The following is a 23,857-nucleotide window of genomic DNA, read 5'->3' on the forward strand; positions in this document are numbered from 1 at the left end:
ACACAAGTGATCGGGTGGGAGAGTAGATAGTGTCATCGACTCATACAATAACCCTTTGGATCGAACCCCAGGAAACGCATTACTATTACCGTCGTCACAATGAAGTTACATATTTTTGTTGTTGTTTTAACATCTGTTTGACAACTACATGCGCTTTTATGCTCATCATTGTCAATAACTATAAGCTGGTCTATTTAATAAATAAATTGAATAGAGATAAATACCACATAAACAATAAGAAATTAATAAAATATATCAAGCCACCATGTCACATATAAATATCTGCTGTGTGTGGAAGGACTTAGCCTACTTCTTTTTTTTACAGATATTTTCTCCAGCCTTTTAAAAACTCCTCCCACAAAACCCACAAGGTCAATATGCGTTTATTTCACTTTTATACAGATGTGCGATTGTGTTATCTGTTCCCCACCGTGCCAATCAAACGCTGATTCGGCAGACCACACCTGATGAAACACTTAAGTGGATAGGCTTGTTCGACTTCATGCGGCGCCGTAAGAACCTTCAGCCGGATGACGTCAAAGTACCGCGAGAGCGATTTGCGAACTCATACGGAGGAATCTCCTTTAAATCGCTCTCGCGGTACTTTGACGTCATCCGGCTGAAGGTTCTTACGGCGCCGCATGAAGTCGAACAAGCTTAAACACTTCGAGGCTTCGTTTGGTCATAGTCACGTGACATGGGTGTTTTGAATCAAGCTTCGGATCAGTGTTTCGACACATCTGCGCTTCGGGATCTCGCAAAGCTTCGGAACGACTGTTTGGCGTCAGCCATCCCACTTCCATCCTCATCTTACGTTACCTCCGAATGCATCGCTAGCTGCAAACAGTAGTTTAGCACAACTCAACAGCACCTCTTTTTTTCTTTACTAGATCTAACGTTACGCAGTTGTTGGTCCACATCAAGCCGGCAGTGTAATCGCGAAGGTATGTTGATTAAATATGATTGTGGAAATGTTTTCGATAAACGGATCACAGAAATTGGCGTCGGAGGCAACGTTACATGTTTTTAGCCTTGGTTTGTTATAAATGTTGACTTGGGGTGCGTTTCCCAAAACCTAGTTATTATTAATATGTTTGCGTATTAAATATTTTTCAGTGAGTTATTTTAGACACTATTTTAGACGTGAGGGGATCGTTCGGTAAACAGCCAGGTAAACGGTCATAAATTGACGGACTGTCTTTTGTCCACACAAAAATGACATCTGTCATTTTATGATATCAACCCCTTACACTCTGAATGCATTTTTAATGATTTTGTCGAAGTGACATGCTCAAAATTAAAGGCAGCTCTTGTTGTGCGTTTTTATGGTAGCCTAACGTTAAAAGTAGACCTGTCAATCAAAGAGCTTAGTTAAGTACAAGTGCACAGCCACTGTAGACAGTCAGACAAAGTGGTTATTAAGTAATAAAGTGATAGGAAGTAAGTGTTTTTGGACACACACCTATTCATAAAATAGAGCCTTTAATTAACATTTGTAATTTAAGCAAAATAAAATTTATTTTCTGTTTTTTTTCACTCAGGTAAATATGATGAAGGCATGGCTTGGTGGCCTCCAGACCCTTTTACAGCCCACGTGATCAAATAGCTTGCGCGTGCATTTCGGCCACGGAAGTGTTGTTGTTCCCCAGTGGTTCTAACCTGTTAGCAACTCAGAAAGTTTATTAAAACGGTTTCCCAGCATCAAAATGTCTGGTTCTTGCGTTTGGTTGCACTAATATAATATACTAATATACGTATATATGTATCTGGCCACTTTATATTTGGCCATCTGCTAACGTCTTCTATCCACTCCACTATAGTATACGGATCTGGTAGATGTCTTGAAAAAGTTGATAAGTCAACTTTTTAAAATAACTAACTTTGTCTGTGTTACTTCACTGCTGATTCTTGCCATACTTCCGTTGCCAAACTGCGTGCGCATACGTTGCCACATCATCATTGTGTACAAAGAGTAAAAGGGTCTATAAAGACTCATACAAAATACTCAAGTTTTTTCAAGAGGACATCACCCAACCCATCTAAAGGATGAAAACAATACTCTTGTTGAATACTACATAAGACAAGTAAGAGTGGGGGGCTATGGTGTTCTGATGTTAGTCATTGTACTTTCTACAATGTGATCAATATGAAAACTAATCTTTGTAAACACTTTTCATTTACAGACCATCCTGACTTCACCATCACCACCATTATCCCCTGCATCGTGCCCTTCATCAGACACCCAAAATGCACCACAAACATCACAGGCGAAGAAGAAGAAGAAAACGCACAACAAACCTTCCAAAAAACCCTCCTCCCCCTTCCCTCCTACCTATGGCTGGAAACAACATAACAGTTGGCAAGTTGAATAACTATTTTGACCTTAAAGGCTTATATTTTTTATCTTATTCACAGTAACCCCCAGAGTTAGATAAGTGCATACATACCCCTTTCATCTCTGTGCATGCCATAACTCTGTCTGACGCACCCACCGCTAGCTTAGCTTTGCACAAAGACTTGAAGTAAATGGCTCCAGCTAGCATGCTGCTCCCAATAAGTGACAAAATAATGCCAACTTTTTCCTATTTATATGTTGTGATTTGTATAATCACAACATGTACAAATACAGGGTGTCCGCAGGTTTTAAAAAGTATTAAAAAGTGCTAAATCAGAATTGTCAAATTTAAGGCCATTAAAAGTGTTAAATTTGGCTTAGAGGTATTATTTTTTTCCAAATTATTATTTTTTTTTTTTCAGACTATCAGGTGTCATATTCTGATTGAAATTCTATCTGCGTTCGCGTTAGTTAGTTTAAATATGGGCTTTAGCATATCTGGGCACATAATCAAAGATCTTTCGTCTCTGGTATGTGATCAAAGCCTGGAGAAGAGCCAAACAGGGTCCCCGCGGGTCCTTAAAAAGTCTTAAAACGTCTTAAATAAAATTTCCGATTTTTAAGGTCTTAAAATGTCTTAAAATCTGGAATTTCCATTAAGACGGTCTTAAATTTCTTTTCAGACTCATCATCCAGTGTTTCCCATACATTGTTATATTTCATACATTTTCTATATGTATTTGTAGTATTATAATTGTAATATTTTAGTATTAAAACGGCTTTATTCATTGTTTCGAGCGCTCAGCGGCGCCTCTTTCGTGTGCGCATGCTTTCTCTCTCTCATCCTGCGTCGTGTAGCACACGGCACGTGGGGGAAGGAATTAAAACTTGCCAGTGTTTATTCTCTCATATTTTATATATACGCGATCTACAATAATACTTTTACTTTTAAAAGCGCTTATAACACAAAAAGACGAGAAGAGCAACGGTGAAGCTCTGCACTGCATGAGACCATAATGTAGCCAAAATCACCTCGTAATGTTATATCAGCTCTTAAATGTAAATATATGCTGATATTGTCAGAAGCGTTTTGCTATAAATCAGGATTTAAGCAGTAAGTAACGTGGTTGGATTAAACACGAGGGTCGTGTTATTGGGTCGTGTTTAGTCAAAATTTTTTAGTCAGTAACCCTATTTATATACACAGGCTCTCAAGTCTCACGCATTGACCGTGAGACACACGCATTTCAGTCAGTTCACACGGCACACCTTGTATTTCTCACGCTGAGAAGTAAAAAATTGTCCTGCTATATTCAATAAATGGACGACGCGCATGGCAGTTCTGTCGAGTTCAGCTGCTTCCTTCGAGTTTTTTAAGTGTGCTTTCAACTTTACGCAGCGCCACAAAACCGACACGCAGATGACATCAGGGTACCGCGAGAAATCTTGCGAAGGAGGCTGATTTCAAATCCCTCTCGCGTTACTCTGATGTCATCCACTTGTCGTTTTTTTTTTTTTTTTTTTGCAGCGATTCCGGGACGAAATCATTGCCTTTGATCAAAGACAATGAAAGCTAATATTGGGGAATAAAGCCAAATTCGTGCTAAATTATTATTGATTCAGTCAAAAACTCCAACAGCTTTGCAACCAGAAGCTTTAGTTACCTGAAATTAAGAAAAGTACTAGAGGCTTCCTGAAATACATAAAATGTAATAGAGATGCATTTCATTATTATTGCCCTTTCATCATTAAATGTTCTGCAATTCTGTATGTGTACAGTAAGCTCAATCCACTTAAAGTGCTCTATTTTCATGTACTAATGTTGTACTTAATATAGCCTACATTTTTTTGTTCTTTAGTACATTAATATGAAATATGCTAAAATGTAATTTAAAAATGTATTTAGGTACCACTTGAAATAAATTTGAACCCATCTTTGTATGAAAGATGAGTACATATTAACTTCAAGTGGTATACATTTTAGTAATACGAGATATGTTAAATGCATTTCAGTTCATATTAATGTAATCTCAAAATAACACTGATAATGACACTTAGATGTTTTTAAGATTACAGTACTGAAGTAGAAACATTGTATTATGTACAAGACTATTTTGTGAAAATAGGGCACTTTAAAGGGATAGTTCAACCAAAAATAACAATACTGTCATAATTTTCTCACTCTCACGTTTTTACAAACCTGTATACATTTCTTTGTTCTAAAAAACACAAAGGAAGATATTTTGAGGAATGTTTGTAATCAAACCTTTAATGAGCCCCATTCACTTCCATAGTAAGGATAAAGTATAATATGAAATTCAATGGGGCCCATTAACGGTTTGTTTACTAAACATTAGGTAAAATTAAACAGGTAGCAAAAACTTGAGAATTGGGTGGGGCCAAGGGTCACTGTTGCAAATATCCCTCTCCTGACATCTCACTCCAAACTTTTGGTAAAACTTGAGAGCCCTGATATACATGTCCGACAACAAAACAGATAATATGTAAAAATATAATTAAGTTGTGTTAAAATACAATATAACTCAATTAACCTACTTAGGCTGGGCGATTAATCGAAATCGAACCGCAATCGCGATGTGCAACGTTGCGATTAGCAAATCGCGAAAGGATGCGATATGATGCGATTTGAGAAATATGCAGAGAGGTTTGTGGCAGTCTAACCAATTGAGCGAGCGCAAGTATGTCTGTGTTTTCTCCGTGAGAGGCACGTCAAACCAAAACAGCGCTTCTCCTAAACTGACGAGGGGTTTCAATTTAAAGCATGCGCGCAGCCTGTGTCTCTTAGGCTATGTCCACACGAAGCCGGTGCATTCCCTATCCGATCATTTTTTTTCCTTGCTCTAAAAAAATAATCCGTAAACACGAACCCACTGAAACCGACTGAAAGCGGTGTAGTATATATGCCGGACCAGTATGGGGCGCTGTAATTCTGCCACAGATATACACTATACACGGAGAAGAAGACTTTGAGCATGCGCATAACCAACGTATGGTGTTGTCCATTATCGCTTGTTGGTCACCACAATTGCATAGAAGCAATAGATTTTGCTGTAATAAAGCTAGTAGGCTTTAGTAGCTTCTGTAGCACGAACACAATCACGTAGTTCGCCGTTATTGTTGTTTCTGTTACGTGTGATGCTTCCGACACGTGATGTGATGACGTTTTCGCTTCACAAAATATACGGATTGGCTGTACAGACGAAACCGCATGGGTGTCGGTTTCAGATTTATCCACTTTAGGACCCGGTTTCAAAAAATAGCGGATTCAGTCTCCCAAAACACCGGATCCGTGTGGATGAAACGCCAATACGATAACAAATTTATGCGTATACAGTGATCCGCGTCTCCGTGTGGACAATGCTTGTTAAATACTCGCGCCCGTTTCCCTATTGCAAGACTTTGCGCGTGCGTCTTCCACAACAGACAAGGTGTTTAAACTTGACGGACACGCGCAAGCCTGTGTCTCTATGCTTATTAAATACTCCCGCCTGTCTCCGCAAGTCCACATCGCAAGACTTTTCGTGCGCGTCTTCCACAACAAACAAGGTGTTTAAACTTGACGCACACGCGCAAGCCTGTGTCTCTATGCTTATTAAATACTAACGCCTGTCTCCGCAAGTCCGCATCGCAAGACTTCACGCCCGCGTCTCTCAAAACGGATGATGCGTTTTACACACACACACACACACACACACACGCCCAACAACGCTTACAGCCTGTCTCCTTATTTAAAACAAACTAAAATACCATTTAACTTGGTTGCTAATGTCACTTGAATGAAATGACATGACATTGAACGCATTTGGATTTTATATTCATTTTAAAAATCCCAAATGTAGCTTTTTAATATTTGGATGGTTATGAAGTTGAGTATTACAGTTCGTTGTTTACAAAAAAAACCAAACATGCATTCAAATCTTTTCAGTAAAACTCAGTCACCCATTTAAATATTTTAAATTGTTGTTAAAGTTGCAGCTATAATGAACCCACTTATTTAAATACTGTTACAGTGTTAGTCCAAGCTAAAGACCATTTTACATTTCATACAATAAGAAGTGTTAATTATATTCTTAATTTCTTTGTTTTTGTTTCCTTATTTTCACAAAGAAAACAAAACAAAAACATAAGAATACAGTTAAATCACCAGACCCATAAGCAGTATCAGTAAGATCTAACCATCTAAAGAGGCAGATGCGCATTGCATCTGCTACAAAATTTAATCGCATATCGAATCGCAATCGCAATTCTTGGCAGAAAAGGCGCAATTAGATTTTCTCCCTAAATCGCACAGCCCTACTTAAGTCTGTGTCATTAATGTTCAAACAACCCAAGACAAAGAGAAAATCCCTTCTGTAGCTCTAAAAAAAATCATATTTAATTTATACAAAGACTTTACCTAATGTGCAACTTTGTTCTTTTTTATAAATGTTTGTAATTTCTTAATTTGTTACTAAATTTTTCCCACCCCTTTTTTGCTGATCTGAAAAATTATCAGATCTGTGCCTCAAAAACCGTAATGTGATCTGAACCATGAGTTTTGTGATTCGTCACACCCCTATTTTGTAATGTTCTGGGCTATCCTCCATGTCTTTTTCAAAATGCTAAGAGGGGCCAGAATTTAGAAATTAACTGAAGTACCTTAAAGGCAGATTTTTACTTACACAGTCAACCATGTCAGAATTGTTAGGCGAATTAGCACTTAGTATAAAAGTTATTGTTTCCCTGTGATGTGTCTTGAGTGTGGCTCAGGCGAGCTGTGCCGTGCTATGCTTCAACACACAATTCTGTGTCGTGTCACGCTGAACATTTTCCTGTTTTGTATGTTAAAGTCTTAAATTTTTATTTTAGAGGACTTAAAAAGGTCTTAAAAGTCATTAAATTTGCTGTTAAAAATGTGCAGATACCCTGTCAGATGGTGGATGTGGGGAGTTAAACCGAAAGGTTTGAGCATCACAGATCAACTCCACTGGCCAGTCCTCAACAAAGTGATGATGAATGTTCATTTTCTGATATCATCAACCATTCTGGTGATATGTCATGGAGTCCAGGAGAGGAGATGTTGAGTGAGCCCTCTGAGGAGGAACCAGAAGAGCTGGAATCTCTCAGTGACCCAAAGTAAAAACCTTTTTTATTCATGGAAAATGTTTCTGATTGTGTATCAAAAAAATGTCATAGTCAGAATTAATGTGTGTTTTCCTTTTCTTGTTTTCAGTGCTGTTGACAAGTTCATTGTTTGCCAGAGGCAGTTGCTGACCTTGTTCACGGTTTGCCCTGTATGCTGTGGGGAAACCCAGGGACACCCGGAAGGAACATTTATAAAAGTCAAGCAGGTAATGTCTTATTTGTCAACTGTCTATGTATGAGGAGCTGAATTATAGTCTGTGAATGCACAGTATGTATATTAATTATTTGTGTCTTAACTATACAGTTTTTTACTGGCTCATCTTAAAGCTGCTTGAGTATTAAATCTTCTCTCATCTTTCAGGCCTGCAAAACTTGTGGTTATGAGGCGTTACTGGCAAAACCAAGAGAATGTGCATCGAAACATGCCTGCCTGCAACCTTTTACTCAGCGGTGCCATCCACTTCTCAGGTTGCATGGCTACTCAGACAATCAGGATGCTGAAGCTGTTTGGACTGCAGTGCATAAGTCCCGGCACTTTTTTCCACCATCAGCGCTTATACACTATCCCTACCATCATGCAGGCCTGGAGGAATGAGCAGAGGGGGATCATCAGGGAGTTGAAGGAGACTGGGGGTGGATTGATCTTGTCTGGTGACTGCAGGTACACTGAAAAAAATAATTTCTGGACATCGATTGCACAGAATTAAATTATAATTATATTTCTTAAAATAAAATGAACATAAATTAAAATTCATTTAATTTTAAGAAAACACGATTCAATCATGTTGAACTGGTGTACATAATTAAATAATGTAAATCCAAAAGTTTAAGAAAAATTATTTTAAGAAAACCTAATTCAATCATGCGCAACTAGAGATTGTTTTCAGTGTAGAATGGTTCAGCTCACGTCACTGATGTTGAACAGGTCAATTTGTTTTTGCATTAACCTCTAAATGTACGTTCTTAGATCAGATTCTCCTGGACACTGTGCGAAATATGGTAGCTACTCCTTGATTGAGGATCGAATTAACAAAGTTTTGGATGTTCAGCTTGTCCAAGTACGTTGATGTCACACAGAAATCTTGTGTCTGATTTGGTTACGGATATTACTGTTACTGTTCAGTAATCAGTTGGTATTACAGAGCTCAGAAGTCCCAAGCAGCTCTTGGTGTGAGCTAGAGGGTCTAAAGCGGAGTATGCAGTTCCTAATGGACCAAGACATGAACGTGTCTGCTCTGATAACATACAGAAATCGGCAGGTAATGATGCTAGGAGAGATCTAAAGCTGATCAGCATTGAAAGGCACAGTATCACTCAAAATCAATTCTAAATTCTTTAAAAATCAATTTGTGTTTTAGGTGGCCAAGTGGGTGCGTGAAGAAATGTGTTCAGAAGGAACAAGGCATTTCTTTGATGTCTGGCATATTGGTAAAAGTATGTATTGTGATGTGGGTAGTTCTACATATCAAACTTTTTTGTAGTTAAAGGAGCATTTCACCAGTGGAAACATTAATCTTTATTAAAGTGGATTATATTTGTAGTCGAAATGTAACATAATTGTCGAATTTGGTGCCTATTTGACAGAGAAAATTTGTGTTTGTAGTCTCACCCCCTCTACAAAGATATAGGACTTCCTTCTTTCAATGATGCAAAATGATGATTTTTACATCATTGAAAGAAGGAAGTGCAACACTGAAATCCATATTTCTCCATATTCTCAGGGGAAACAGAGGGAATGATGCACGACCATTCAAAAACATGACTGGGGTTCTAACTATACAAAGTTTAATGCAAATGGGTGAAGTGTCCCTTTAAATTCACTTTCCTAAAAATTAGTTTGCTCTGTTTGTCTGCTCTGGAACAGGTATACAGAAAGCACTGGATGCAGCTGCAAAAGAGAGGAACTGTGAAGATCTCAAGCTGTGGAGGCCAGCCATTATCAACCATCTTTATTGGACTGCAGCTTCCACCCATACAGGAGATCCAGATGAGATGGAGGCAAAATTGCAGAGTATGATAAATCATGCACAGGACATACATGAACACAGCACTCCTGCATTTACCAGCTGCGCACATCCACCGTTGGAAGGAGAGGCAAGAGACAGGGAGTGGCTGGAACCAGGTAAAATATAATAGCCTATGTTAAAAGATGTAAAATGTTTTGAGGCTAAACTTTTTTCAGTGCTTGCAGACCTGCCAACCTGTACTCATTTTGCGTAGCAGGTACTCATTTCATGGATTAAAGTTCTCCGTCGTAGCGACGGATTTCCGTCGATTGCAGCGAGTCTACGACGGATTTCCGTCAGTTGCAAAATTATTAAATTAACTTTTCATAAAGACGCAGTGTATTCACCTTGTTAAGTGGAATGTGATCAAAGCCTGGAGTGGAGCCAAATCACGTTCCTCTCTCCACTGTAAGCGTTCTAATCACTACACACCAGATCCACTCCGGGTTTTCTGGCTGTATCTCACGTTAAGCTGAGGTAAAACTTTATTTCTGCTAGCATGGACATACTTGTAATGTAGGAAGGATCCGATGTTTTGGACATCGATAAAGGTGTATAAGACCAATGGAGATTAACTTGACTTAGCGAAATGAGGAAGATTGGCAAGCCTTTCAGTTCGTGGGATAAGAAAATCAAACAGCCAGGTAATTTACGTGTCTTTGCACAGTAAGCCTAGGGTCCTGTATTTTGGGGGTAATTGATTTGTCTCGTACGTGATCATTTTTGACTGATACGCTGATCTAACCAGTGGCTGAAACAAATAGTTTGTTAAACTCATGGGTAAACTTCACGTGGCGCCACAAGAACCAAGAGGCAGTCAGATAACATCAAAATCCTGTGAGAGCGAACCGAGAACTCATTAGACGAGACTGCTTCCGAAGTGCTCTCGCAGTACTTTGATGTCATCCAGAATTCAGTTTTTGCTGTTTCATGTTCTCGTGGTCAGTAATTCTTGACGTTTGTACATGTATCCGCATTCTAAAACAAGTGATTTTAAATTAAAACAATAACAACAGTGTTAAATGTGCGTGGTGTTTCTTTATGAGGGGAATAAGCAAGTCGCGCATTCCCTTCTCTTTGAGCTTGTGAGTATTTTTGCCGCTTTATTTGCCTTAAATACACATAAGGTTATGCGTCAAAAATCCCGTCTTTGCAAGTATCCTCAAACACGACCATTTAAGTAAACAGCAGAAAAAAGGGTAAGTTAAAGTTACCTTTTTTGCTTATATCTGTCACTAATGTTAATCAAAGAATTAATCTCTCATTGCTCTTGACTAAATCAATTTATACATTTACTATACATTATTGTTTATTATCCTTATTTTATCACCGACTGTTTTTCCTTAGTGAGCTTGAATTTTGTTATTGTGTATTATACGCACGTTGCGCACAATGCGTTGTTTTAAGTTTAACATTGCGCATAAAATAGCACCTCAGCTCAGCCTCTATTGTAAAATAATAATTTGTTGATAAAGGGTACAGTCATTCAATGTACAACTGTCATGATTACAGGCATCCTGTGCGAATTATACACGAGTTTTATTCGAGTTGCTCGTTCAGGGTTTATATTCATACATAACGTTACTGTATTAGAGCTGTGACTGTAAGCGGTTGTGTGAGCAGAACAGACCCTGGATTGTTCGTTTATGTGTACTGAATGATATGATATAAACATTTCTGTACCACTTTTAAAAAAGTTGTATTTGTTCACATTATTAAATGCATTATATAACACGAACAAACTATGAAAAATATAGAGTATATAAGCATTTATTAATTCATGTTTATGTCATTAAAGTAATTGATGTTAGTTCATTTCTTTTTATATAGTGAGTTATTTAGCTGTTTCACCTTAATCTGAAATGCCCTGCAAACTACATCTTACAGAATCAATTTTTTTAGTTTGTCACAAGTAGATTAACATGACGGGATAACGTTTTTAACTGTTAGTGCAGGAGTCACAAGTCTTTTGTTTTAGACAAATATTAAAGGTAATGCTTCAATTAAAGGACTGTGTTAAAAGTAAAGCTGTAAATTAACAAACTATTAATAAACCTATAATTTGTTGTAATTAAGTGTTAACACTGTTTATTCACAGAAAAAAACATACTCGCACTGCTGCTGTATTTCACAGTGACAGTTGGCACCCCTATAAATGCCACAGTAGACTTCAATATGGCATTAATGGCAAAAAACATCTGCCCTTAGAATGCTATTGGTCTTGCCTATTTACAAGGAATATGACTTGGCTTGAGAAAAATTTCAGTCAGAAGAATTTTTTTCACTTTAATCCATGTCATTTTGACCTCAAAGTACGGTGGTACGATTTGTCACTCTATACGCAAAAACCTGGTGACGCCTCTGTCGCGCGAAGTACTCAAAACAAGCAACAGAAATAGTGAGGGAATCCACCTGACATCCGAGTGAAGCGGATTAAATGCGCTCTGAAATAACGCACTCTTGATAATTCAATTGTCAATAAAAAAAAAATTTGTCAATAAAATAAAACGTCATATACAAACCACATCAAATAAAGTTTTATACATGGAGAATATCTCGTGTCTCGAGCGCCCACGTGATAGGTGCCTATGCCTTTCTGTACTGTACTGTAAACAAAGCTACAATAAATTAAAGACAGACAGACAGTAAGGAGCACTACTGTCACAGTTATGGTTGAATTTAAAGCAGTGTTAACTCTAAACTTTATGATATTGCTATGAAGTTTACGTTCGCGCCGCTTAAAATGCGTCTCGAGGGTAACATTGCGTAAGAGTACATACAGACAAATAGCAGCAGACCGAAAATATATTTTAGTGACTAAGGGTGAAGCACTGGCCCGATCGGGCAAGTGACAATAGGATTTACTGGCCCGAGCTTCTCTCACACTAGCCCCGGGCAACCGGGCAGTCCCTTATGTCGAGCCCTGCGTAGTATTTTCTCATTTGAGGTTACGCGCCCACGTCACGTTGCTGTGCGCGTGGTCATAAAGCTTAACATTTGTTCACGCACCCCAGTTTTAAGTTAAGTGATTTTAAGCCGTTGACAACAGTGCTATATGCGCTATATACCTGTTTCTGTTTAAGAGGAGCGTGCAAGCCGTGTATCCGCTTCTCATTAAGCTTGTGAGTATTTTGCTGTTGTATTAGCCTTAAATGCATACACGCGTCAAAATTCCCATCTTTTGCAAGTCTCTTCATAAACACGAACATTTAGGTCTTAAGAGAATGTAAACAACTAAAACAGAAAACGCATGTGTTAACAGTATATTAGATCCAGACTTCAGTCTAAAAGGGGAAGTTACCTAGTTTTAATCCTGTCTGTCACTCTTGTTAATCAAACAGCATTGAGAGAAAATCTCTCACTGCTCTTAACTAAATCACTTTTCTACCTTTAATAAGAGGGCCAAGCTCAAATCGCGGCAGTGGCAGCTAGTAGTGGCACTTCCGGCATCTGGCTCATTTTGAGGCATCTAGTAGTGGCACTTCCGCGCGGCAGTGGCAGCTAGTAGTGGCACTTCCGGCATCTGGCTCATTTTGAGGCATTTAGTAGTGGCACTTGAGGCATCTGACTTATCTTGTTTGTGGCGCCTCCGGCATCTTAAGGCAGCTAATCGTGGCACTTCCGGCATCGGACTCATTTTGAGGCTGCTAGTGGTGGCACCGTGACTTTTTGAGGCAGCTGACAATTTTTGTGTCATTTAGGGGTAGCACCGCGTCGTATATTTGTACCAGCTGTTTACGCGGTTTTTGTGCTGTCATAATGTTTGCGTGCTGGCTGTCAGTCGGCCATGTGTGAGTGTGTTGTCATGATTGTGCGCGCACGCTGGCTGACAGTCGTTTATAGGTGCGGGCATTACGGTTACTCTTGAGATGCCACCACTCTGCCCCTCGGAATAGAAATAATAGAATTCTAGTTTTCTCACTTTGTTCATCTTATCTTATTATTTTAGCGGGCAGACTGAGAAACACGTGGCTAAAATATTTCTAATTTATTTAAACAGTATTTTAAAACCAGGAAGCCCCCCTCTTTTACTAATCTTACAGTATTGCAATTCTCTTGTCTACCGGTCCGGTAGGTGCCCCCAAGCACAAACGAGAAACACCGCCTATGCTTTTACTTATTGTGCCCCCTGCGAGTTGTTGGTTGTCAATTTTATTTTTAAATATCTTTTTTTCTGCAGATTAAACTAAGTAATACGGAAAAGTTATGAAATCATTTTCAGTTTTAGTTTAACCCTTCTATTTGAATTTAGTTTTTACACATCATTTAAATATTTTAATTCATAATTTTTCGGAAGGGCACGGATAATGGCTTTAAAACGAATAACGAATTCATCCGAATAACAGAAAAAATATTCGGCCAGACATAATCACGTGTTTACTGGAACAGCGCTAAATTATACACCCCTTAAAGCATGTATAATATGTGTGTGAAGTGAATGAGTGCAATCTATAAAATTACATGGATGACATTTTCTGCGTGTCCCTTAGAAACGCGAGCTGTTTTGGAATTAGTTTTAAAACGCTGCTAATATCAAACTTCTTTTAACCCAACTGTAAAAATGAGCCTTTTAGTTTTTTTTTTTATTATTTAATTACACAAGACCAGAAAACCTTGATAAAATGCTGCACTCTGATAATAAAATATTCGTTAATAACTCCGTGTCTCCGTGACTTCGGTCACAGATGATCTTATAGTTAAAGCAAGCTTCATTGTCAATCTAGGTGAATATACAATAAATAAGTAAATAGATAAAAATATGAAAATGTAACATTTTAAAAGCAAAATTTAAACTGAAGATTATGACATGAATTACAATTAACATAAAAAATAAAGTAAGTAAATAACAACTGAAACATTTGAATTAAATCTTTCTAATTGCCTTATTGTTTAAAATAATTTTGCTTGTTTTGAACTAAGTCAAAACTGACTTTAAAATAATAGAGCATACTGTTATTTGAAATTTTAAACGAATATCTGATTATTTATTAATTTAGATGAAAGTTTTTTTAAACAATTCGTTCTGTTCGCGCAAACGCTGTAGGCTATGGACATAGTTAATAATGAGCTCAGCAAGTTTGTAGTAATGCTTATTATGCTTTCGTAAATTTGTTTTTGAACTATTCTGTCAGTGCACGTACTTGCGTGTCTGTGTGTTGCGTTTCGGATCTGTCAGTCAGCGCGAGTCTTGTCGATCTTAATAACTTTTTAACTTAAAACTTATCTCTCTTAATAACTCTTTAAACATCAAGCAAGTCCTGCATTTTATTTTATTTATTTCCTGCATGTTTTTAAACCGAAACCAAGATGTCAGACATGACACGCATCTTAGTATTAATCATTTCACTCTCAGAAAACGTATGTTTAATTAATAGATGTTTAAGTATTTGAATCGCTAAACGAGGGATTAATGTTGGCTACTTATTTTTTCTGAAAACATCCCACTCATTTAGACAGAATGGGTCACATATGTAACTGTGCTGAAAGACACAATAAACGCTTAAAGGTGATTGTTACAGATAAAAATACAGATACAAATACTGACTCCGCTGCACACCCCGTCAATAGATTACTTTACAATAAATTAAATCAAGACAATAAAATATATAATGTATACTCTATATGCAGTAAAATACATACAATCACAAAATAGAAAATTTTATAAAGTGTACAGTTGCTCAATAAACAGTATGAACGAGGAAAACAGTGCACAATGAGTAGCCTATAGTAACAAGAAATTCGAAAATAACAGGAATGTCACTGTAATAACTAATTGTTATATGATTCTGTGCCGGTATAATTACATATAGTTACATTATTTTAATATTTTATATATTCTGTTTATTCATATGACACACACATGCACATCGTGGTGGTGGAGAATGAGAATGTTTCACTTACAGTACATAAAGTGACAAATACCAAGCATTAGTACACATAATGCTCTTTTTGCAACAAATCAATTGTGGATATGAAACATATCTTGGTTGTTTGGTCTGATAAACAAACTGTGACGTTTTTCTTTTACTTATTCTTTTAAAAAGTTTTACATTCACAACACAATAACTAAAAAGATTCATTCAAAATTTATTTTGAACATTTATTCACATTAAGATCACAGGTGTTAATGTACAGTGCTGCACTGCTGGCCCTGGGGTACATGTGAATCTCCACCCTGTGTGGTCAAAGACAAGTAATAACAGTATGGTATTTTTTATTTGAGAAACCTTATATCAGAACTTGATATAGTCTTGGCCCCGGCGTTTCCCGTTTGTGCTTGGGGGCACCTGCCGGTGGACGGGAGAATTGCAATACTGTAATAATTGGTGGGAGAGGGGGTTTCCTGGTTTTGAGGTGCTGTTTGGATAAGTTGGAAACGTTTTGGCCGCGTGCTTCCCGGTCTGCCCGCTAAAATAGTAAGATGAACAAAGTGAGAAAACTAGAATTCTATTATTTCTATTCCGTTGGGCAGAGTGGTGGCATCTCAAGAGTAACCGTGGCATCTCGAAATGCCCGCACCTATAAACGACTGTCAGCCAGCGTGCGCGCACATTCATGACAACACACACACACACACGCACCTCGCGTGAATTAAATGAACGCCAGCAAAATGCCATAGTGCCAAGAGTTGTGGCACCTAGTTCCCCATAGTTCCCGAGGCATCTCGAAATGGCCAACTGACAGCCAGCACGACAGCACAAAGACTGCGTAAAACAGCTGGTACAAATATATGACGCTGAAGTGCCATCCCTAAATGACACAAAAACTGTCAGCTGCCTCAAAAAGTCACGGTGCCACCACTAGCTGCCTCAAAATGAGTCCGATGCCGGAAGTGCCACGATTAGCTGCCTTAAGATGCCGGAGGTGCCACAAACAAAATAAGTCAGATGCCTCAAGTGCCACTACTAGATGCCTCAAAATGAGCCAGATGCCGGAAGTGCCACTACTGATGCCGTAAGTGCCACTACTAGCTGCCACTGCCGCGATTTGAGCTTGCTGTCTCTCTGACACAGCATTCTCACGCAGGACCGGATTAACAAATTCTGGGCCCCTGGGCACAAAGACATCATAGGCCCCTCCCATTCCTCTTCCTATCAACTCCAGAGGCGGACACTAGGCTACTTAATTTACTTTTATGTAGAAAGTAAAAATACTTTAAGTATTTGTATTTTATCAGTGTTTTTCTTTGAAAACATACATTCCTAAGCATATTATCTTAATTTTTACTCCACTACATTTCATAATTTCAAGTTTTTGGTTTATATTTAATCTTTAAGTACATTAAACATCTAGTTTTTTTTACTTAAGTAAAAACAAAAAAGTACTTTCGTACTTTTACTCCAGAAAAGTAAAAGTACACAATATTTATGTAATTAGGTATTAAATCAATTTTAATATACAATATGAAAAGAATACACAGTATAATTCTATGCCTTAGAATGTACTTGTTCGGAGTTCGTTTTTTATTCTTGCCATTTGCGAAAACAAGTCAAAAAAGGTCTTAGGCAGGGGCGTTGCTAGACATAAAGCTCTACTGGGGCACAGGCCCCCCATTTTTTGCTGACTTTTTTTGAAAGCCTGCTGTGTGCAAGAAGTGTGCAACACTTCTAAACAATGTCTTTTGCTTAACCCACTATTCTACAGTGCAACAGTTACTGCGAAAGATACATATACAAGTGTAATCTTCATCATACCTAACATTATTAACATGTTTTTGGAGGCATAAATGGCATAGCATGTTTGGAAATAATGACAGCAGAGAAATATTTTCTACATTATACAATGATAGCAATTTTATCATTTTATGACTGCTATACTAAATAATCTCAGTCATAGTTACTGCTAACTGTTATGTAAGTTAGTGTCCTAGAGTTAAATATTAGTAAACTAAATATTAAATTCATTTGAAAATACAGAACAGTATAACACATACATGTGTTGATTTTCTCAGCAACAATGCAATTCTATAGATTTGACGAATAGTTTCCCTGAGATTTTTCCTCTAATGTTTGATCCCTGACAGGGTGATGATGTAGTTTGTCTTACCTCCCTTAAACTCATCATTTTTCTTCTTCCCTTTCCCTGCTTTGCACAAAACATTTGTGATGTACATCTACAGAAGCCAATAACAGACCTGCCAACCTTTACGCATTTTGCGTAGCAGATACGCATTTAGACATCAAACTACGCTGCTACGATTTGTCTTTTTAAAATATGCGAAAAGCCATTGATGGCTTTGAGTTCAACTGTCTGTGCATTTGCGCACAAGGCAACTCGTCTATGGGTGTAACCCCATTGGGCAGCAACCTGTTGGTAAAAAACAACGTCGACCAATCATAGCACTAGTTTTAAACTCTTTAAGGCGGAGAGCCGTCAAAACGAATAACGAAAATAACGAATGGTTTTCATCTCTGTCCATCTTCATACTGTGAATTGTTTTACATGGATGATGGTTCTAAACACCGTTTTAAAGGTAAATGGGCAGGCTATGGGAATTGTGAATTGCATCTATTTTAATAAGCCTGCCAACCGGGGCGTGTAGACCCATTTTACTGTTGCACGTGCCCCAGTGTAAATCTGTTGTACCCAGTGTCCTATGTTGCTCTCCAAGTTTAAGTTTTTACTTTATTTGCCAGTATATTAATTTACACTGCTAATCGCGGCAAAAACGGAGCTATATGAAAAGTAATTCACGCTTGTAAACGCGTTGCAGTCCCACGTTAACGGAAAAGACAAACTTGCGAGAGCACGCAGAAATTTATGTCCGCGAGCGGAGCGTCTGTGTTTACTTTTTGTAGCACGCAGTCGCTCACTCAGAAGAGCACACGACAGCACGCGAGAAAACATGACAAAACAAAAGTAAGTTTCTAAATAATATCAATCTTATTCTTACTCGATTGTTACTGGCTCCTGTCTATGTACATCCGAATTTTTTGTGCAGAGCAAGGAGCAGAAAGTATAGATGGTGAGGGAGGTAAAACGAACTATATGCTCAGCCAGTCAAAACCAAGTATAGAGCTTTGCATTATTGCTGAGAAAATCAAAACATGTTTGTGTACTCTTCTGTATTGTCAGATATGAAATCACTGTTTAGTTCACTAGATCTACTTTAGGACACTACATAAACAGTTGGTATCACTGCTGAAAAAAACAGTATACCAGCATTTGTTTGGCTGCTGGTGACCATCAGCATAGACCAGCTTAATTCTCATGCTGGTTTGGTGCTGGTTTAGCTGGTGGTCATCAGCATACCAGCACCAGCAAGACCAGCATGTGTTGTGTTTTGGTTCTGTATGCTGGTGACCACCAGCTAAACCAGCACCAAACCAGCATGGGAATTATGCTGGTCTATGCTGTTTTTTTCAGCAGGTTTAGACACTATGCAGATAATATAATCAAATGATCATGCACATATGCTTTTTATTGTAGTAGCTAAGTAATGTTATTGTACATTTTTATAAAACACTCATTATCATCAGTTCTGTAGAATGCAAATCTGCTAACATGGCATTTATGCCTTAAAACATATTAATACTGTTCATGTTAGGTATGTTAAAGAGAAAGTAGTGGGAGGCCTTTGCCCCAGTGGAGCTTCATGTCAACGTGCCTGCTGGAAAATAAAGCAAGGATATAGCCTGCTATTTGTTGATTCTTTGTTATTTATAATGTCCCATGTATTTAAGACATATGCCAAAGGCCAATACAATTTTCAATTATGTTTAAGTTTTGTTTAAGAAGCATATTTTTTGGGATTGCCTTTTCATTAAAATAGTTCTTCATAGCCTACTTTTATGTTAAAAAACTAGATATGGTGGTGAGTGGGAACTATGTGCTTAGTAATAAGTGATCATGTGAACTCAATCACTACTGATCAGCAAATGTGCCTAACCTCGCGCTGCGCCGCTGCAGTAAGTTGCTACTCAAAAAAAATTTCCAAGGTTGGCAATAATGATCGAGTAATCAAAAAGATTATCATTATTATTAGAAACTTACTTTACTCTCGTCATGTTTTCATAAGCAAACTCACTCGCGTGACGTCACCTTTTGAATGCGGTTGTGCGTGGATGAACGCAAAGACGCGCGTGGACATGGATATGTGCGTGCACGCGACAATGCGACGGCTTCGTCGCTTTTACAAGCGTAAATTGGGTAACTACTACACTGCATATAGATCCGTTTTTGCCGCGATTGTCTTTGCAAAGGATTGCACTAGTTAACTGCCCCAGTAAAAGGGGTCTAGTGAAGCCCCTGGTCTTAGGGCAACAATCAAGGGTCTTACTGTAAGAAGTCGTTCGTCTTTTGTGCCCCACAAAGACGGGTCATTTATATTTCCACAGGTTGTGTTGAGCTGTTGGCACTAACCTCTGGGACCGTGTCGCATGAAGCACTGCTTGCTTCAGGTGGTGGCGAGAGACTCTCCGGCGGCTCGGGCTCGCAAGCGGGACTGGTGTCACAATCAGCCTCATTGCTAAGATTACAACAGGTGCCTTCTCTAACGAGCAACTAGCAACCTCCTTTAAAAAAAGCTTCTTTCTCCTCTTTTTTTTTTTTGCTTTCGTTTAATGTTTCCGGTAGGAATGCGTCGATCCATTATGTTTTCTGGTTTTGCGGTCTAGCTACATTTTTTTTTCTTAATTTTGTCAAGAATTGACATTAAACCCGCCCTCCCATACCATTGTATCAATCGTAAAGGGCATGTCTTCTGGTAGAAATTATTCACACTATTTAATTGGTCAACTTGTCACGCTTATACAGTGAGTGTGTAAACATTGGATTGTTGACTTGCACATTTTAATTTATTTTAGTGGCATAAATGCAGATTACATCAAAATAAGTTATTTGTACAAAATGTGTTTTGTATTTGATGTCGTTGTGCAAAAAAAAAATGTAAAAAATGCACGTTACATGACATATCGTCGGGGGCCCCCTGGTGGCCGGAGGCCCCGGGGCAACTGCCCCATTTGCCCATATGGTAATCAGGCCATGTTCTCACGGTCAGAGCAGCTCTACATACATGCAGAGATGAACACACACACACACACACTGATCTACCATAACCCACAGGGGACAAACATTAACGCAAACGCGTTTTACATAGCTTACACTTTGGTGCCCTCTTGTGACCACTCACATGCACAACACAGAACAACTGAGGACATTATAAACATGTTTAACAAACGCTTTACAAAAAGGTTGTATTTGTTCAAATTAGTAAATGCATTATGAACAAAAAATGAACATTATATTGTATATAAGCATTCATTAATTCTTGTTTATGTAATTACAGTAATTGATGTTAGTAATTGATGTTGCATTAACTATTTAAATTAAAATGCTAAAATCATATATATATATGTATATGTATATATATATATGTACAGTGGGGCAAAAAAGTATTTAGTCAGCTACCAATTGTTCAAGTTCTCACACTTAAAAAGATGAGAGAGGCCTGTAATTTTTGTCAAAGGTACACGTCAACTATGAGAGACAAAATGAGAAAAAAATCCAGAAAATCACATTGTCTGATTTTTTTAAGAATTTATTTGTAAATTATGGTGAAAAATAAGTATTTGGTCAATAACAAAAGTTTATGTCAATACTTTGTTATATACCCTTTGTTGGCAATGACAGAGATCAAAAGTTTTCTGTAAGTCTCCACAAGGTTTTTACACACTGTTGCTGGTAGTTTGGCCCATTCCTCCATGCAGATCTCCTCTAGAGCAGTGATGTTTTAGGGCTGTCGCTGGGCAACTCAGATTTTCAACTCCCTCCAAAGATTTTCTATGGGGTTGAGATCTGGAGACTGGCTAGGCCACTCCAGGACCTTGAAATTATTCTTACGAAACCACTCCTTCTTTGCCCGGGCGGTATGTTTGGGATCACTGCCATACTGAAAGACCCAGCCACGTTTCATCTTCAATGCCCTTGCTGACGAAAGGAGGTTTTGAGTCAAAATCTCACGATACATGGACCCATTCATTCTTTCCTTAACTCGGATCAGTCGTCCTGGTCCCTTTGCAGAAAAACAGCCCCAAAGCATGAGGTTTCCACCCCCATGCTTCACAGTAGGTATGGAGTTCTTTGGATGCAACTCAGCATCTTTCTCCTCCAAACACAAGAAGTTGAGTTTCTACCTAAAAGTTATGTTTTGGTTTCATCTGACCATATGACATTCTCCCACTCTTCTTCTGGATCATCCAAATGCTCTCTAGCAAACTTCAGACGGGTCCGGACATGTACTGGCTTAAGCAGGTGGACACATCTGGCACTGCAGGAATTGAGTCCCTGGCTGCATCGTGTGTTACTGATGGTAGCCTTTGTTACTTTGGTCCCAGCTCTCTGCAGGTTATTCACTAGGTCCCCCCGTGTGGTTCTGGGATTTTTGCTCACCATTCTGGTGATAATTTTTACCCTACGGGATGAGATCTTGCGTGGATCCCCAGATCGAGGGAGATTATCAGTGTTCTTGTATGTCTTACATTTTCTAATAATTGCTCTCACAGTTGATTTCTTCACACCAAGCTGCTTACCTATTGCAGATTCAGTCTTCCCAGCCTGGTGCAGATCTACAATTTTGTTTCTGGTGTCCTTTGACAGCTCTTTGGTCTTGGCCATAGTTGAGTTTGCATTCTGACTTTTTTAGGTTGTGGACAGGTGTCTTTTATACTGCTAACAAGTTCAAACAGGTGCCATTAATACAGGTAACAAGTGGAGGACAGAGGATCCTCTTAAAGAAGAAGTTACAGGTCTGTGAGAGAAAGAAATCTTGCTTTTTTGTTATTGACCAAATACTTATTTTCCACCATAAATTGCAAATAAATTCTTAAAAAATCAGACAATGTGATTTTCTGGATTTTTTTCCTCATTTTGTCTCTCATAGTTGAAGTGTACCTATGATGAAAATTACAGGCCCCTCTCATCTTTTTAAGTGGGAGAACTTGCACAATTGGTGGTTGACTAAATACTTTTTTGCCCCACTGTATATATGTTTTTTTTCACCCCTGATGAGTTTGCACCCCTGAAATCATTAAGGTTAGGAATAATATGAGGATGAGTTAATGATAACAGAATGTCATTTGTGGATGAACTATCACCCACTATTTAACAGGAATATCACTATTTAACAGTGTTTGTGCAGACATGCTAAACTTTGGAGAATACAGTATTTAACAATAATAATGTTATTAATCACCATGTTTGGCAAATTTTATTCACATTTATAATTATTTTTAAAGCAGATTATGGCAGGATGGGAAAAAAGTGAGTGTAATGTGCAGCATGTTACCTTGAAAGTTACCGAGAGGTGTGTGCGCGTGCATGTGTTAAATTAGATGTTAAAAACCCGTGTTCTGTCCTTTCGGCCGATGCTACTGTACTAAAAAAAATTCCAAGGTTGGCAGGTCTGTGCCTGTTAAGTTTAGTTTGGTTTTATCAATAGTGTATACTAAAAATGACTTGTATTATTGAAATGTGACATACTATATGACAGAATATGTTTTATTAAGGATCACCAGCAGCCACTAAACTGGAGAGTGTAGCTGCCAGGAAAGCACTGGTAAAGGATATTCAACAATTGTCACCTCAGCATCAGAAATTCTCCCTGGAGGCCTACTAGTTTTATGTCTTTTAACATATAGCCTGTCTTTTTCTTTTCTTTTTTCTCTACTGTTTGTTTTAAAACTGTTATGTTTCCAAACATAATAAATATATATTATACATATAATATGATTCATACTGTAAAAATAATTGACTTACAATCAAGAACAGTCAAGATACATTACATAAATGCACACATACACATCTCAGTAGCCATTAAAACTTTCAATGTATATGAAGAATAAACATATAATGTGATAAAAACGCGATAAAAAGACTAAACTAAAGGGAAACACATGGGGAACAGACTTTCACACAACACCGGTAACCCCGTAACCGTTTAGTCCATGCCAATTTTTTTTATTCGGCAACACATAAAACCTTGTGACAATTTGCCTGACGTGGCTAAATTAAAAAAATTGCCTCCCAAGACAACCCATTATGGAGCTGCTGCATCCTCTCAGACCATATTCTCTATCTAACTCTCTCTGTTTATTGTAGATAGGCTGTTTTTTATTGATGATTTTTATTGGATGATTAGCGAGGGATACCCGGTTCGTCTTCCCGTATTACTGACAATTTGATAATTTAATGAATAGTCTATATTTTACGGATAACTAAACTATGTTAAAATAAATGTTACTGGAATAATTTGAGTAATGTTCCATTTGTATATAACGTGTTGTCTTTCTTAACGCTGTAATGCACCTTCACGTGAAGTGGAAAATCGATCCCTGAGAGATCGATCGCAAATAATTCAGCACCTTCACTCGGG

At 38.1% G+C, this 23,857-nt stretch overlaps 1 protein-coding gene across 1 annotated transcript; it reads left to right on the forward strand.

Moving 5' to 3' along the window:
* Window positions 1-622: 622 nt before the first annotated feature.
* On the forward strand, window positions 623-23,097 carry LOC129437216 (uncharacterized). Its single transcript, XM_073863898.1, has 12 exons — window positions 623-944; window positions 1,542-2,084; window positions 2,184-2,359; window positions 7,257-7,471; window positions 7,569-7,686; window positions 7,842-8,141; window positions 8,448-8,538; window positions 8,623-8,739; window positions 8,839-8,914; window positions 9,345-9,602; window positions 19,824-19,969; window positions 22,992-23,097. The coding sequence occupies exons 6-12, from the start codon at window positions 7,861-7,863 to the stop codon at window positions 23,022-23,024; spliced, it is 1,002 nt and encodes a 333-aa protein (XP_073719999.1). The 5' UTR covers window positions 623-944; window positions 1,542-2,084; window positions 2,184-2,359; window positions 7,257-7,471; window positions 7,569-7,686; window positions 7,842-7,860; the 3' UTR covers window positions 23,025-23,097.
* Window positions 23,098-23,857: the final 760 nt, after the last annotated feature.

Source organism: Misgurnus anguillicaudatus, chromosome 25, assembly GCF_027580225.2.
Source record: "Misgurnus anguillicaudatus chromosome 25, ASM2758022v2, whole genome shotgun sequence".
Lineage (NCBI taxonomy): Eukaryota > Metazoa > Chordata > Actinopteri > Cypriniformes > Cobitidae > Misgurnus > Misgurnus anguillicaudatus.

What these genes read in the sequence shown, in the direction of transcription:
- LOC129437216 (XM_073863898.1), top strand. Translation starts at nt 7,861, where the DNA reads ATGAGGCGTTACTGGCAAAACCAAGAGAATGTGCATCGAAACATGCCT. An exon ending in CAGGGAGTGGCTGGAACCAG is followed by an intron (nt 9,603 to 19,823) that starts GTAAAATATAAT and finishes ATATTTCCACAG; the next exon opens with GTTGTGTTGAGCTGTTGGCA. An exon ending in CATTGCTAAGATTACAACAG is followed by an intron (nt 19,970 to 22,991) that starts GTGCCTTCTCTA and finishes TGTTTTATTAAG; the next exon opens with GATCACCAGCAGCCACTAAA.